The sequence below is a fragment of the Phyllobates terribilis genome, unplaced genomic scaffold (assembly GCF_046119375.1).
Source record: "Phyllobates terribilis strain yellow unplaced genomic scaffold, ASM4611937v1 Scaffold_7__3_contigs__length_470593459, whole genome shotgun sequence".
In the NCBI taxonomy this organism is placed as follows: domain Eukaryota; kingdom Metazoa; phylum Chordata; class Amphibia; order Anura; family Dendrobatidae; genus Phyllobates; species Phyllobates terribilis.
In genome coordinates this window covers 257,558,913-257,577,214 of record NW_027362767.1, presented here as the reverse complement: position 1 = coordinate 257,577,214, position 18,302 = coordinate 257,558,913, and the positions used below count along the sequence as shown (strand labels likewise).

General features: G+C 40.8%; 1 protein-coding gene across 1 annotated transcript; it reads right to left on the bottom strand.

Annotated features, from left to right (window-relative positions):
- Positions 1–2,444: 2,444 nt before the first annotated feature.
- LOC141153127 (LHFPL tetraspan subfamily member 3 protein-like) lies at positions 2,445–17,649 on the bottom strand. Its single transcript, XM_073637815.1, has 4 exons — positions 17,497–17,649; positions 12,814–13,200; positions 12,359–12,595; positions 2,445–2,585 (listed from the first exon to the last, which is right to left on the bottom strand). The coding sequence occupies exons 2-4, from the start codon at positions 13,190–13,192 to the stop codon at positions 2,563–2,565; spliced, it is 639 nt and encodes a 212-aa protein (XP_073493916.1). The 5' UTR covers positions 13,193–13,200; positions 17,497–17,649; the 3' UTR covers positions 2,445–2,562.
- Between the last annotated feature and the right edge of the window lie 653 nt (positions 17,650–18,302).

Sequence of the window (18,302 nt, the reverse complement as noted above, 5' to 3'; positions counted from 1 at the left end):
CTCCGGTCGGGGGACGTATGCTGCGAGCAGCCGGCTTCATCTCCCGGCTGCATCGCCGCTCACCTCCGTGCGGCAGATCAGCCGCTAACGGCCGCCATCTTTTTGTGAAATGCCGCGTTGCTGATTGGCCGCGGCCGAACCAATCAGCGACGCGGGATTTCCTGGACAGACAGACAGACGGGATAAGACAATTATATAGATAGATGTAATGACAGCCATCTCCCCCGTGCCTTTACCTGCCATGCAGACACATATCATCAATGACTTTGGAAATTTGCATGTTCTCTTCATGCAGTCATCTTTATAAATCTCATTGGAACGGCACCAAACAAAAGTTCCAGCATCATCACCTTGCCCAATGCAGATTCGCGATTCATCACTGAATATGACTTTCATCCAGTCATCCACAGTCCACAATTGCTTTTCATTAGCCCATTGTAACCTTGTTTTTTTCTGTTTAGGTGTTAATGATGGCTTTTGTTTAGCTTTTCTGTATGTAAATCCCATTTCCTTTAGGCGGTTTCTTACAGTTCGGTCACAGACATTGACTCCAGTTTCCTCCCATTCATTCCTCATTTGTTTTGTTGTGCATTTCCTGTTTTGGAGACATATTGCTTTAAGTTTCCGGTCTTGACGCTTTGATGTCTTCCTTGGTCTACCAGTATGTTTGCCTTCAACAACCTTCCCATGTTTGTATTTGGTCCAGATTTTAGACACAGCTGACTGTGAACAACCAACATCTTTTGCAACATTGCGTGATGATTTACCTTCTTTTAAGAGTTTGATAATCCTCTCCTTTGTTTCAATTGACATCTCTGGTGTTGGAGCCATGATTCATGTCAGTCCACTTGGTGCAACAGCTCTCCAAGGTGTGATCACTCCTTTTTAGATGCAGACTAACGAGCAGATCTAATTTGATGCAAGTGTTAGTTTTGGAAATGAAAATTTACAGGGTGATTCCATAATTTTTCCTCAGAATTGAGTGATTCCATAATTTTTTCCCTCTGCTTGGTCTGAAAAAGATTACCCCTACTGAGTACCACATTTTTTATCTTGATTTCTTTTAGTGTTTCTTAAAGCCCTAAAGTTGCCATTTGAAATGACTTTAGTTTTGTGCCATGTCTGTGATCTGCTTTTTTTCAACAACATTAAACATCTGAATGAACATCCTCCAAGCCCGGTGATTCCATAATTTTTGCCAGGGGTTATAATCTGTCGTTGTAGGGAGAGATTGCACAAGGGCCCTCTGCTGTCAGTGTTCTCCCCTGGTAGGGCCATCATAGTTTGTCAGTGGTTGTAGGGGCAATCATTATATTGGTCTGGGGGGCAATACTGTGGGGGCATCATACTGTGTTGGAGCACCATACTGTAATGGGGGGCATCATACTGTATTGCGGGCATCATACTGTATTGCGGGTATCATACTGCATTGGGGGTGCATCATACTGCGTGAGGGGGTCTGTGGTGGCATCACACTGTGTGGGTGGGAATCATACTGTGTTGAGGGGCTGTGTGGGCATCCTACTATGTGTGTGGGGGCAATCATACGGTGTGGGGGGATTGTACTGTATTGAGGGACTGTGTGGGCATTATACTGTGTGTGGGGGCACTGTTGTGGCCATAAAATCAGTGTCATACTGTATGAGAACACTAATGAGCCTCATCAGGAGCAATATATCTGTGTGGGTGCATATAAAGAATGGGGCGAGGTTAGGGAACTGACTTAGTCAATAGTTTATGTACCTGCTTCGCAGTATTTCACCCTCTTTTTCTCTTTCCCAGGATAGAGGGGTTTTTTTATAAGCCACAACTCCTTTTTCAGCTCGGGTCTCTGGATTGTACTAGCAAATTTATAACTGTTGCCGAGTAGACAGACCCCAAAACAGACCACCTAAACTAATACAAATTCCACGCCTGAACCCCTAAACAAATATAAGCCCCAAAACCGGCGCAGTCACAGGCAATGAACGTCCTGACTCCTGCACTGCGGTGGCACCGACATCACCTTCTGTCCCACCCTTTTTCATCTGGTCTCAGTGTTTTGGCTAGAGCAGTGACATCATGGCGACAGGTCACATCACCGCTGCAGCCAATCACTGAGCCCTATGCAGATAGTATGGGCTGCCGAGCTAAGTGATTAGCTGCAGAGGTGAAGTGCACTGTCCACATGATGTGACTGCTGCAACCAAAACACTGAGACCGGAGCAGCGGTGGAAAGCCGGCATTTGACCAGGGAAGGGTGATAACTTGCTTTTCTTATTATTTTACGTACACAAAAGTGTTTGGGATCCACTTTTCTTGAAGTGGAAAACCCCTTTAAGCTCCGCCCTCTTTCTATACAGGAACTACCATTTTATTGAAATCTGCAGCAGCCCCGCCTCTTTGTGGGACAGAGCAGAGGAAAACAGAACTCCAGTGGATATAATTCACACTGTGCACTGACGACACGGAAGAAATAATTTAATATTACAAAATAAAAAACATTTTTACATTATCGGCACAGATATCGACAAACACTGAAAATCCAAAAGCGGTGGCTCATCCACACGGTCATGTCAGTCATCAGGGGGTGTCTGAAATGAACCCTGGAAAAAAGAGAAATGGAGGTTACCAATAAGAAGGATACAGATATCCGGGGCTTCTAAGTGGTGAAGACATCTCATTACATGCATCAGTGTATAGGTAAGTGAACGAGCCGTTCAGGATTCCAGGAAAGCTTGTGACTGCACCTGCGGAGGCCGGAAAGTGGTCCCCGAGTCTAAGTCTAGAGACTGCTGAATATAAAGAGATAGACGAGGACGAGTCAAGGACTAGTGGATATAAGCTGGTGACATTATATTTTAATGGCCCTCGATCCAGAAGTTCCTTCTCTGCTGAGTCACCAAGATCTAATTATTATCTATTCCGTGCTGTGCGTAATGCAGCCAGCCTCAGAAAGTGCAAGGACAGCAGAGGAATGGAAATGAATTACAAGGACAATAATATGACTCATACCAGCTCTCAAAGAAAGACCAGACCACATACTATAATACTGCCCTTATGTACAACACGATACTATAATACTGCCCCCTATGTACAAGAATATAACTACTATAATACTGCCCCCTATGTACAAGAACATAACTACTGTAGTACTGCTCCAATGTACAAGAATATAACTACTATAATACTGCTCCTATGTACAAGAATATAGCTACTATAATACTGCCCCCATGTACAAGAATATAACTACTATAATATTGTCCCTATGTACAAGAATATAACTACTATAATACTGCCCCTATGTACAAGAATATAACTACTATAATACTGCCCTCTATATGTACAAGAATATAACTACTATAATACTGCTCCTATGTACAAGAATATAACTACTATAATACTGTTCCTATGTACAAGAATATAACTACTATAATACTGCCCCTATGTACAAGAATATAACTACTATAATACTGCTCCCTATGTACAAGAATATAACTGCTATAATACTGCTCCCTATATACAAGAATATAACTACTATAATACTGCCCCTATGTACAAGAATATAACTACTATAATACTGGCCCCTATGTACAAGAATATAACTACTATAATACTGCCCCCTATGTACAAGAATATAACTACTATAATACTGCTCCCTATATACAAGAATGTAACTACTATAATAATGCCTCCTATGTACAAGAATATAACTACTATAATACTGCTCCTATGTACAAGAATATAACTACTATAATACTGCCCCCCTATGTACAAGAATATAACTACTATAATACTGCTCCTATGTACAAGAATATAACTACTATAATACTGCCCCCCTATGTACAAGAATATAACTACTATAATACTGCTCCTATGTACAATATAAGAATATAACTACTATAATACTGCTCCTATGTACAAGAATATAACTACTATAATACTGCCCCCTATGTACAAGAATATAACTACTATAATACTGCTCCCTATATACAAGAATGTAACTACTATAATAATGCCTCCTATGTACAAGAATATAACTATTATAATACTGCTCTTATGTACAAGACAATACTATAATACTGCCCCCTATGTACAATAATATAACTACTATAATACTGCTACTATATACAAGAATATAACAACTATAATACTGCTCCTATGTACAAGAATAAAACTACTATAATACAGCTCCCTATGTACAAGAATATAACTACTATAATACTGCCCCCTATGTACAAGAATATAACTACTATAATACTGCCCCTATGTACAATATAAGAATATAACTACTATAATACTGCTCCTATGTACAAGAATATAACTACTATAATACTGCCCCTATGTACAAGAATATAACTACTATAATACTGCCCCCTATATACAAGAATGTAACTACTATAATAATGCCTCCTATGTACAAGAATATAACTATTATAATACTGCTCTTATGTACAAGACAATACTATAATACTGCCCCCTATGTACAATAATATAACTACTATAATACTGCTACTATATACAAGAATATAACAACTATAATACTGCTCCTATGTACAAGAATATAACTACTATAATACAGCTCCCTATGTACAAGAATATAACTACTATAATACTGCCCCCTATGTACAAGAATATAACTACTACAATACTGCCCCTATGTACAATATAAGAATATAACTACTATAATACTGCTCCTATGTACAAGAATATAACTACTATAATACTGTCCCCTATGTACAAGAATGTAACTACTATAATACTGCTCCTATGTACAAGAATATAACTACTATAATACTGTCCCCTATGTACAAGAATATAACTACTATAATACTGCTCCTATGTACAAGAATATAACTACTATAATACTGCCCCCATGTACAAGAATATAACTAGAATCATGGCCAAAAGTATTGAGAATGAGACAAATAGTAATTTTTCCAAAGTTTACTGCTTCATTTTTTGTAATGGCAATTTGCATATACTCCTGAATGTCAAAGAGTGATCAGCTTAACAGCAGTTTGGCACCCAACAATGCCTTTTCCAGCATGATGGAGCACCTTGCCATAAAGCAAAGGTGATAACTAAATGGCTCATAGAACAAAACATAGAGATTTTGGGTCCATGGCCTGGAAACTCCCCAGATCTTAATCCCATTGAGAACTTGTGGTCAATCATCAAGAGACGGGTGGACAAACAAAAACCAACAAATTCTGGCAAAATGCAAGCATTGACTATGCAAGAATGGACTGCTATCAGTCAGGATTTGGTCCAAAAGTTGATTGAGAGCATGCCAGGGAGAATTACAGAGGCCTTGAAGAAGAAGGGGCAACATTGCAAATATTGACTTGCTGCATTAACTCATTCTAACTGTCAATATAACCTATTGGTACTCATAATATGATTGCAATTATATTTCTGTATGTGATATAAACATCAGACAAACACTAATAAAAACCAGAGGCCAGAAGATCATGTGAAAATATAATTTTGGTGTCATTCTCAAAACTTTTGGCCATGACTGTACTATAATATTGTCCCTATGTACAAGAATATAACTACTATAATACTGCCCCCTATGTACAAGAATATAACTACTATAATACTGCCCCCTATGTACAAGAATATAACTACTATAATACTGCTCCCTATGTACAAGAATATAACTACTATAATACTGATACTATATACAAGAATATAACTACTATAATACTGCCCCCTATGTACAAGAATATAACTACTATAATACTGCTCCTATGTATAAGAATATAACTACTATAATACTGCCCCCTATGTACAAGAATACAACTACTATAATACTGCCTCCTATGTACAAGAATATAACTACTATAATACTGCCCCCTATGTACAAGAATATAACTACTAAAATACTGCTCCTAAGCATAAGAATATAACAACTATAATACTGCTCCTATGTACAAGAATATAACTACTATAATACTGCTCCTATGTACAAGAATACAACTACTATAATACTGCTCCTATGTACAAGAATATAACTACTATAATACTGCCCCCTATGTACAAGAATATAACTACTATAATACTGCCCCTATATACAAGAATATAACTACTATAATACTGCCCCCTATGTACAAGAATATAGCTACTATAATACTGCCCCCTATGTACAAGAATATAACTACTATAATACTGCTCCTATGTACAGTAATATAACTACTGTAATACTGCCCCTATATACAAGAATATAACTACTATAATACTGCCCCCTATGTATAAGAATATAGCTACTATAATACTGCCCCTATGTACAAGAATATAACTAGTATAATACTGCTCCTATGTACAGTAATATAACTACTATAATACTGCCCCCCTGTACAAGAATATAACTACTATAATACTGCCCCCTATGTACAAGAATATAACTACTATAATACTGCTCCTATGTACAGTAATATAACTACTGTAATACTGCCCCTATATACAAGAATATAACTACTATAATACTGCCCCCTATGTACAAGAATATAACTACTATAATACTGCCCCCTATGTACAAGAATATAACTACTATAATACTGCCCCCTATGTACGAGAATATAACTACTATAATACTGCCCCTATGTACAAGAATACAACTACTATAATACTGCCCCCTATGTACAAGAATATAACTACTATAATACTGTCCCCTATGTACAAGAATACAACTACTATAATACTGCCCCCTATGTACAAGAATATAACTACTCTAATACTGCCCCCTATGTACAAGAATACAACTACTATAATACTGCCCCCTATGTACAAGAATATAACTACTATAATTCTGCTCCTATGTATAAGAATATAACTACTATAATACTGCCCCTATGTACAAGAATATAACTACTATAATACTGTTCCTATGTACAAGAATATAACTACTATAATACTGCCCCTATGTACAAGAATATAACTACTATAATTCTGCTCCTATGTATAAGAATATAACTACTATAATACTGCCCCCTATGTACAAGAATATAACTACTATAATACTGCTCCTATGTACAGTAATATAACTACTGTAATACTGCCCCTATATACAAGAATATAACTACTATAATACTGCCCCCTATGTACAAGAATATAACTACTATAATACTGCCCCCTATGTACAAGAATATAACTACTATAATACTGCCCCCTATGTACGAGAATATAACTACTATAATACTGCCCCTATGTACAAGAATACAACTACTATAATACTGCCCCCTATGTACAAGAATATAACTACTATAATACTGTCCCCTATGTACAAGAATACAACTACTATAATACTGCCTCCTATGTACAAGAATATAACTACTCTAATACTGCCCCCTATGTACAAGAATACAACTACTATAATACTGCCCCCTATGTACAAGAATATAACTACTATAATTCTGCCCCTATGTATAAGAATATAACTACTATAATACTGCCCCCTATGTACAAGAATATAACTACTATAGTACTGCTCCTATGTACAAGAATATAACTACTATAATACTGTTCCTATGTACAAGAATATAACTACTATAATACTGCTCCTATGTACAAGAATATAACTACTATAATACTGCCCCCTATGTACAAGAATATAACTACTATAATACTGCCTCTATGTACAAGAATATAACTACTATAATACTGCCTCTATGTACAAGAATATATCTACTATAATACTGCCCCTATGTACAAGAATATAACTACTATATTACTACCCTTACGTACAAGATTATAACTACTATAATACTGCTCCTATGTACAAGAATATAACTACTATAATACTGCCCCTATGTACAAGAATATAACTACTATATTACTACCCTTACGTACAAGATTATAACTACTATAATACTGCTCCTATGTACAAGAATATAACTACTATAATTCTGCTCCTATGTACAAGAATATAACTACTATAATACTGCCTCTATGTACAAGAATATAACTACTATAATTCTGCTCCTATGTATAAGAATATAACTACTATAATACTGTACCTTAAGAGATGCTTTTTGAAAGGTCTATATTATGTTCTACAGTGCACTACATACAGTGTATATATACAGTACTGTGCAAAAGTTTTAGGCAGGTGTGGAAAAGTGCTGCACAGTAAGGCTATGTGCCCATGATGCAGTAATGCGGCATATTTTTTCCGCTTCTCCCTGGCAGGAAAAACACATGCGGATTTTACATGCGTTTTTCCCGCCAGGTAGAAGCGTTTGTCAAGCGTTTTTGCATGCGGGTTATCAAGCGATTTTAGCATCACTTGGAAAGTGCTTGACAACTTGGTCACACTATATAAATCCATGCAACTGGCATGGATTTATATAGTGTGACCAAGTAATAGTTAAAAAAAAAGAATAAAAATGGTAAAAATAAAATAAAGATTATACTTACCTTCTGATGGCCCCCGGTCTTTTCTCCGCTGCGTCCGGTCTCCCCGGTGTCTCGTGGTGGTCTAAAAGGACCTGCGGTGACGTCATTTAGTCATGTGACAGGTCACGCGACAGCCAACGTCAGCGGTCTCTTGACCTGTCACATGACTAAATGACGTCACCGCAGGTCCTTTTAGACCATCGCGAGCTGTGTAAGAGACCGGACGCATCACTGAGGAGACCAGGGGCCATCGGAAGGTAAGTATAATCTTTATTTTTTTTTTTAAATTCTTTTTTTTACAGGTTCTATCGTACCCGAGTCTGGAAGAGAGTCTCCTCTTCTCCAAACCCTGGTACCATCCACACATTGAACTGTATGATATCCGTATGGGCACATGTGATCATGCTTATATTAAGCGATCCAATGCAAGTCAATGGCGGTGTTTACGCTGTTTGTCCGCAAAATTAATGGACATGCTGTGGATTTTTCCGCAATGATAATCCGCAGCAGAAATTTCCGCAGCATGTGCACAGCACATGTGGATTATCATTGGGGACCATGGGGCACGTATTACCAAGCGTTTTTTAAGCGTTTTCGCTGCGGAAATTCCGCAGCAAAAACGCTTGAAAACGCATAGTGGGCACGCAGCCTGAGAGAACTTTCATACATAGAAGTGGTAATAATTTACTTTTATAATTTAATAAAATGCAAAGTGAATGAACAAAAGAGAAATCTAAATTTAACAATATTTGGTGACTGCCCTTTGCCTTCATCAATTCTTCTAGGTATACTTGTCACTTATACAAAATAGTTATACTGGGAGATGCTCTGCGGTACATATACTGGGAGATGCTCTGCGGTACATATACTGGGCGATGCTCTGCGGTACATATACTGAGCGATGCTCTGCGATACATATACTGGGAGATGCTCTGCGATACATATACTGGGAGATACTCTGCGGTACATATACTGGGTGATGCTCTGCGTTGCATATACTGAGCGATGCTCTGCAATACATATATTGGTTGATGCTCTGCAATACATATACTGGGAGATGATCTGCGGTACATATACTGGGAAATGCTCTGCGGTACATATACTGGGCAATGCTCTGCGATACATATACTGGGCGATGCTCTGCGTTGCATATACTGTGCGATGCTCTGCAATACATATACTGGGTGATGCTCTGCGTTACATGTACTGGGCGATGCTCTGCGTTACATATACTGGGCGAAGCTCTGTGTTACATATACTGGGCGATACTCTGCAGTACATATATTGGGCAATGTTCTGCGGTACATATACTGGGCGATGCTCTGTGTTACATATACTGGGAGATGATCTGCGGTACATATACTGGGCGATGCTCTGCAGTGCATATACTGGGATATGCTCTGCAGTACATATACTGGGCGATGCTCTGCGGTACATATACTGGGCGATGCTCTGCAGTACATATATTGGGCAATGTTCTGCGGTACATATACTGGGCGATGCTCTGTGTTACATATACTGGGCGATACTCTGCAGTACATATACTGGGAGATGCTCTGCGGTAAATATACTGGGTGATGCTCTGCAGTACATATACTGGGAGATGCTCTGCGGTACATATACTGGGTGATACTCTGCAGTACATATACTGGGCGATGCTCTGCGGTACATATACTGAGCGATGCTCTTCGGTGCATATACTGGGCGATGTTCTGCGGTGCATATACTGGGCGATGCTCTGCGGTGCCTTTACTGGGCAATGCTCTGCAATACATATACTGGGTGATGCTCTGCGTTGCATATACTGAGCGATGCTCTGCAATACATATACTGGGTGCTGCTCTGCGTTGCATATACTGAGATATGCTCTGCAATACATATACTGGGTGCTGCTCTGCGTTGCATATACTGAGCGATACTCTGCAGTACATATACTGGGAGATGCTCTGCGGTAAATATACTGGGTGATGCTCTGCAGTACATATACTGGGAGATGCTCTGCGGTACATATACTGGGTGATACTCTGCAGTAAATATACTGGGCGATGCTCTGCGGTACATATACTGAGCGATGCTCTTCGGTGCATATACTGGGCGATGTTCTGCGGTGCATATACTGGGCGATGCTCTGCGGTGCCTTTACTGGGCAATGCTCTGCAATACATATACTGGGTGATGCTCTGCGTTGCATATACTGAGCGATGCTCTGCAATACATATACTGGGTGCTGCTCTGCGTTGCATATACTGAGCGATGCTCTGCAATACATATACTGGGTGCTGCTCTGCGTTGCATATACTGAGCGATACTCTGCAGTACATATACTGGGAGATGCTCTGCGGTAAATATACTGGGTGATGCTCTGCAGTACATATACTGGGAGATGCTCTGCGGTACATATACTGGGTGATACTCTGCAGTACATATACTGGGCGATGCTCTGCGGTACATATACTGAGCGATGCTCTTCGGTGCATATACTGGGCGATGTTCTGCGGTGCATATACTGGGCGATGCTCTGCGGTGCCTTTACTGGGCAATGCTCTGCAATACATATACTGGGTGATGCTCTGCGTTGCATATACTGAGCGATGCTCTGCAATACATATACTGGGTGCTGCTCTGCGTTGCATATACTGAGCGATGCTCTGCAATACATATACTGGGTGATGCTCTGCGGTACATAAACTGGGCGATACTCTGCAGTACATATACTGGGCGATGCTCTGCGGTACATATACTGGGCGATACTCTGCAGTACATATACTGAGCGATGCTCTTCGGTGCATATACTGGGCGATGTTCTGCGGTGCATATACTGGGCGATGTTCTACGGTGCATATACTGGGCAATGCTCTGCGGTGCCTTTACTGGGCAATGCTCTGCAATACAAATACTGGGTGATGCTCTGCGGCTCTTTGGGGAAGTTACTACACTAATATTAGCTAATTATTGCTATAAATGAAGAGAGGAGCAAAAAAAACAGGAAGTGAAGGGGGAAGATGTTCTAGATGCGCATTTCTCCATTCCTGGCAGTGGTTTGTGACCACCATTAGGGGGAGCTTGCTGTACATGATTACAATAGAAACTAAACAAATATGTATCTAATGAGCTCCCCCTAGTGGTAGAATAAGGCAGCAAAAATTAACCCTTGAAGGAGAGGGCAATTATTTTTTTGTGATTTCATTTATTTCCTCCTGGTTTTTCTAAGAGCCATAACTTTTCATTTTGTTATTTTTCCATCCCCATGCCTGCATGAAGGCTTGTTATTAGCAGGATGAGTTGTAGTTTTGAATGGCACCGTTCATTTTACTGTACAATGTCCTGAAAAGCCGGAGCAAAAGTTATGGAGAGTTACTGAAACAATTCTGCCATTGACTTGTTTTGTGCGAGTCATTACTCTTATGGTGATACCAAACTTCTATTGTTTTTTTTTTTTTGCTTTTTAATTTCACTACTTAAAAAAATAAGTAAAAAAAACTTGCAAAATAAATGTATCATTGGTCGCCATATTCTGTGACCCATAACGTTTTTTTGGATTTGTGTCAGGGCTTGTTTTTTTGTTGTGTTTTTGCGGGGTGAGCTGGAGTTTTGCTTTATTTTGAAGTCCATAGAACTTTTTTTACCTACATTGTTGTTTTACCTACAGAATACACTGTTATACTGTAGTAGTGCAGTGCATTGTATAATTACCAGTGATCGTGTCGCAGGGGGGCCATGGATGCCAAAAGTGACCCTCATGTTTCTAACCTCCAAAATGATGCTGTTGTGATTGACAGCAGCATCTGAGAGGTTAAACTGCCGTGATGGGAGCAGGCTCTGATGAGAGTAGTTTCTCTCGGGTGCCGGCTGTATAACACAGCAGGCTCCTACACTCTATACAGCGATCTCGGGCTTACAGTCCTTCATTAAGGGGACATCATGTATCATTGTGGGCGAGATTTCCATAGTGGTCAAACCCCTTTAATTTTTCTCTTACCTTTCTTGCCGGGTTTGACATCACTGGGGTTCAAAGCATCATGACGTTTCCCGAGGGTGAACCCCAAAATAGACAGGACCAGACAGTCGAAGGTTCCTAGTATGGCCAGAATAAAGCCCCAGTGCACCGAGCACGTGCCCAACTGGTATCTGTCTGAGCGGTAGTTACAAAAGGGGCGCACAGCGGGCGAGTCCCAGCCGTCAGGGAAGAGGATGCAGGCCAGCCCCTGGCAGAAAGCTAAGGAGAGACACAGAGACTAAATCAATGAGGAGGTAACACTTCTGCCATTTATAAAACCTCTGCTTGCTGTCAGTGAATGAAGATATGCAGGGTGTATGCGCCGGCTGAGGGTGTGCGACACTTGTGTCCAGCATAGACAATCCTCCGCAAGCTAAATATAAAATCAAACTAATGGAAATCGTCCTGAGATGGAGACCCCCCCACCCGTCCATTACCAGCGGTCAGTTGCAGCCAGGCGCAGAGTTTGTAGACGCTGCCCGAGTGACAGAACCACAGCAGGACGATGGAGGCCAGGCTGAGCAGGACCAGCAGCAGAGCCCCCAGCATGAAGCCGGCCGCTGTCTGGAACGGTGGGAGAGGTTCCAGGACGCCATCAGGACCCCGACATTCTGTACCCCAATCTGACTCCGCGCACACCTGGTACAGTCCAAAATGTCCGCTGCCCTCCCCACCTAATACCCAGGTGGGCTGCAGGAGGACAACAATCTCCAGGATCCCAAGAAACAGGGTGCAGGACGCCCATAAAACGGTGACTGCCCGACCGTTCTGGACAAAAGCTGTTTCGTATAAATGGATGTGTCCAGGGGGATCCATGGGAGAACCTACAGGGGCAGGAAAATACAGAAAGGATTTTATATCAGGTATCTAAACGCAGAATACGTCTCCTTCATATACATTACTGATCCAGAACCACCTTCCTCCTCTATACAGTTACATGAGCTAGAACCTGTAGACTCTATACAGTTACATGATCCAGAACCTGCCTCCTCCTCTATACAGTTACATGACCTAGAACCTTCAGCCAGCCTCTATACAGTTACATGATCCAGAACCTGCCTCCTCCTCTATAGTTACATGATCTAGAACCTTCAGCCTCTATACAGTTACATGATCCAGAACCTGCCTCCTTCTCTATACAGTTACATGATCTAGAACCTTCAGCCTCTATACAGTTACATGATCCAGAACCTGCCTCCTCCTCTATAGTTACATGACCTAGAACCTGTAGACTCTATAGTTACGATCCAGAACCTGCCTCCTCCTCCTCTATACAGATACATGATCTAGAACCTTCAGCCTCCATAGTTACATGATCCACAACCTGCCCCCTCCTCTATAGTTACATGACCTAGAACCTGTAGACTCTATAGTTACATGATCCAGAACCTGCCTCCTCCTCTATACAGTTACATGATCTAGAACCTTCAGCCTCTATACAGTTACATGACCTAGAACCTTCAGCCTCTATACAGTTACGTGATCCAGAAACTGTTCCCTCCTCCATACAATTACATGATCTAGAACCTTCAGCCTCTATACAGTTACATGATCCAGAACCTGCCTCCTCCTCTATACAGTTACATGATCTAGGACCTTCAGCCTCCATAGTTACATGATCCAGAACCTGCCCCCTCCTCTATAGTTACATGACCTAGAACCTGTAGACTCTATAGTTACATGATCCAGAACCTGCCTCCTCCTCCTCTATACAGTTACATGATCTAGAACCTTCAGCCTCTATACAGTTACATGATTCAGAACCCGACTCTTCATCTATACAGTTACATGACCTAGAACCTTCAGCCTCTATACAGTTACATGATTCAGAACCTGGCTCCTCCTCTATACAGTTACATGATCCAGAACCTGCCTCCTCCTCTATACAGCTACATGACCTAGAACCTTCAGCCTCTATAGTTACGTGATCCAGAAACTGTTCCCTCCTCTATACAGTTACATGACCTAGAACCTTCAGCCTCTATACAGTTACATGATCCAGAAACTGTTCCCTCCTCTATACAGTTACATGACCTAGAACCTTCAGCCTCTATACAGTTACATGATCCAGAAACTGTTCCCTCCTCTATATAGTTACATGACCTAGAATCTGCAGCCTCTATACAGTTACATGACCCAGACTCTGTCTCTTCTATATAGTTACATGACCTAGAACCTGTCTCTGCTATATAGTTGCATGACCTAGAACCTGCAGCCTCTATACAGTTACAAGACCCAGACCTGCCTTTGCCACTATATACAGTCATGGCCGAAAGTGTTGGCACTCTTGAAATTGTTCCAGAAAACGACGTATATCTCCCAGAAAATTATTACAATCACACACGTTTTATTATACATGTTTATGTGTATTGGAACAACGCAAGAAAAAAAGGCAAATTGGACATCATTTCACACAAAATCCCAAAAATGGGCCGGACAAAATTGTTGCCACCTTTCTAATATTGTGGGTAAACAACTTTGTTTCAAGCTTGTGATGCCCGTTCAAACTCACCTGCGGCAAGTAACAAGTGTGAGCAATATGAAGATCATACCTGAAACCAGATAAAAAGGGGAGAAGTTGACTCAATCTTTGCATTGTATGTCTATGTGTGCCACACTAAGCATGGAGGACAGCAAGAGGAGAAGAGAACTGTCTGAGGACTTGAGAACCAAAATTGTTGAACAATATCAACAATCTCAAGGTTACAAGTCCATCTCCAGAGATCTTGATGTTCCTTTGTCCACGGTACGCAACATAATCAAGAAGTTTACAAACCATGGCACTGTAGCTAATCTCCCTGGAGGTGTACGGCAGAGAAAATGTGATGAAAGGTTACAACACAGGATAGTCCAGATTATGGATAAGCAGCCCCAATCACGTTCCAAAGAAATTCAAGCTGTCCTGCAAGTTCAGGGGGCATCAGTGTCAGCCCGAATTTTCCATCCACATTTGAATGAAATGAAATGCTATGGCAGGAGACCCAGGAGGACCCCACTGCTGACACAGAGACAAACAAGCTAGACTGCAGTTTGCCAAAATGTACGTGAGTAAGCCAAAAGCCTTCTGGGAAAGTGTCTTGTGGACAGATAAGATCAAGATTGAGCTTTTTGGTAAAGCACATTATTCTACTGTTTACCGAAAATGGAATGAGGCCTACAAAGAAAAGAACATAGTACCTACAGTCAAATATGGTGGAAGTTCAAAGATGTTTTGGGGTTGTTTTGCTGCCTCTGGCACTGGGTGCCTTGACTGTGTGCAAGGCATCATAAAATCTGAAGATTACCAACGGATTTTGGGTTGCAATGTAGTGCCCAATGTCAGAAAGCTGGGTTTGCGTCCTAGGACATGGGTCTTCCAGCAGGACAACGACCCCAAACATACTTCAAGAAGCACCCAGAAATGGATGGAAACAAAGCGCTGGAGAGTTCTGAAGTGACAGCAATGAGTCTGGATCTAAATCCCATTGATCACCTGTAGAGAGATTTTACAATTTCTGTTGGGAGGAGACGCCTTTACATATGAGAGACCTGGAGCAGTTTATAAGAGAAGAGGTGTCCATAATTCCAGCTGAGAGGTGTAAGAAGCTGTTGATGGTTATAGGAAGAGATTGATTACAGTTATTTATTCCAAAGGCTGTGCAACCAAATATTAAGTTGAGGGTGCCAACAATTTTGTCCAGACTATTTTTGGGGTTTTGAGTGCAATTACTTCATGGGTGCCAACACTTTCGGCCATGACTGTAGATAAATAACCAAAAAAAACAGTCTCTTCCGCCATACAAATGTATGGCCTAGAACCTGCCTCCTCTCTATTCAGATACATGACCCAAAACCTTCTTCCTTTACTATATGTATGCATGTAACCTATATAAAAATATCAGAGGCCAAAAAGTATATAGAAAAAATGCAAATTTTATTATTATTTATTTTATTACAACTTTATTATATATTTTTTCTATATACTTTTTGGTCTCTGATTTTCTTATATGGGTTATATGTCTCCTCATTTGATGTGGCTTGATGTTTTCTCACTTCTATGAGGATTTAATATTGGTTTAAATATACCATATATGTATGCATGATTCAGAAACTGTCTCTTCCTCTTTATAAAAATGTAAACCACAATCCCCTCCTCACTCTATGTGGATGCAGGACCTAGAACCTGCTTGTAACTCTATACAGAAACAAGATTTAGAACATGCATCTTTCCTTAAGCAGATCCATAACTTAGAAAATGCGCTCACTACAAATACCCAATCTAGAACCCATCCCCTCCTCACTACAAACACCTGATCTAGAACCCATCCCCTCCTCACTACAAACACCCGATCTAGAACCCACCTCCTCCTCACTACAAATACCCGATCTAGAACCCATCCCCTCCTCACTACAAACACCTGATATAGAAACCCATCCCCTCCTCACTGCAAATACCCGATCTAGAACCCATCCCCTCCTCACTACAAATACATGATCTAGAACCCATCCCCTCCTCACTACAAATACCCGATCTAGAACCCACCCTTTCCTTGCTACAAATACCCGATCTAGAACCCATCCCTTCCTCGCTACAAATACCCGATCTAGAACCCATCCCCTCCTCACTACAAATACCCGAACAAGAACACATCCCCTCCTCGCTATAAATACCCAATCTAGAACCCATCCCATTCTCGCTACAAATACTCGATCTAGAACCCATCCCATCCTTGCTATAAATACCTTATCTAGAACCGACCTCTTATTGAGATAACTTGAATCTATATACTTTTATATTGGTGGGAATCTAATTCGTCCCCTCCAATACAGATACTTGACCCAGAATATTTCTCATCTGAACCCATTCCCCTCCTCACTACAAATAACGGATCTAGAACCCATTCCCCTCCTCATTACAAATAACTGATCTAGAACCTCTCCCTGCTATAAATATATGGACACCTGAACTGCTATGAACAGATATATAATCTAAGAATCCTTTCTTCTGTGTTCTCTCCAGCTCCCTCCATACACCGATACCTGACCTAGAACCTTCCCATCAGCCGCACTGTGCTGCACCCTACATCCAGCACATAATGGGGGCACTGTTATAGGGGGATGTGTCCGGCAGCGTCACTCACCTGCTGGTGCCTCCAGGCTTCAGGGCATCACTTCTGCAGTCGGTGCTGTGAGCAGCAGCGGATTCTCCCCTCCCCTTCTCTGCAGAACACATCCTCCTCCTCTGTACAGCAGCCACATATCTCCCTGCAGTGATAGCAGCAGATATGGCCGCCATACTTACCATGGAAATTGGACTGATATATTAACCCTTTAGAGATGCAGCTACAATCTCTCTCTAAATAGCTCACATAAGTATATATTGCTTCTACTCCGGTACAGTAGTGTTCAAAATAATAGCAGTGTGCTCAAAAACATGAGCTAAGCACAAAATCTTTATACTAGTTTTTATTTCCAGCATTGGGAACATTGCACACTGTTTTCTAATTCAAAACATGAAGAGAAATGTATAGAATTTTTAACTACTTTACAGAAAATAACAAACCATGAACATAGGGCTGTTCTAAAAAATAGCAGTGTCTGCATTTGTCTTTATAAACTCACAATATGTCTCTTTTTTTGAGGATTTAATATTCCTGTGAATCACTAATCTAATATTTAGTTGTATACCCACAGTTTTTTAGAACTGCTTCACATCTATGTTGCACAGAGTCAGCCAACTTCTGCCACCTGTCACCTGTTATTCCAGCCCAGGATGCTTTGACTACGTCCCACAATTTGTCGCCATTTGTTGGCTTTGCCTCAGAAACTGCATTTTTGATGTCACCCCACAAGTGTTCTATAGGATTAAGGTCCTGGGATTGGGCTTGTCACTCCATAACCTCAATTTTGTTTGACTGGAACCAAGATTTTGCTCATTTACTGGTGT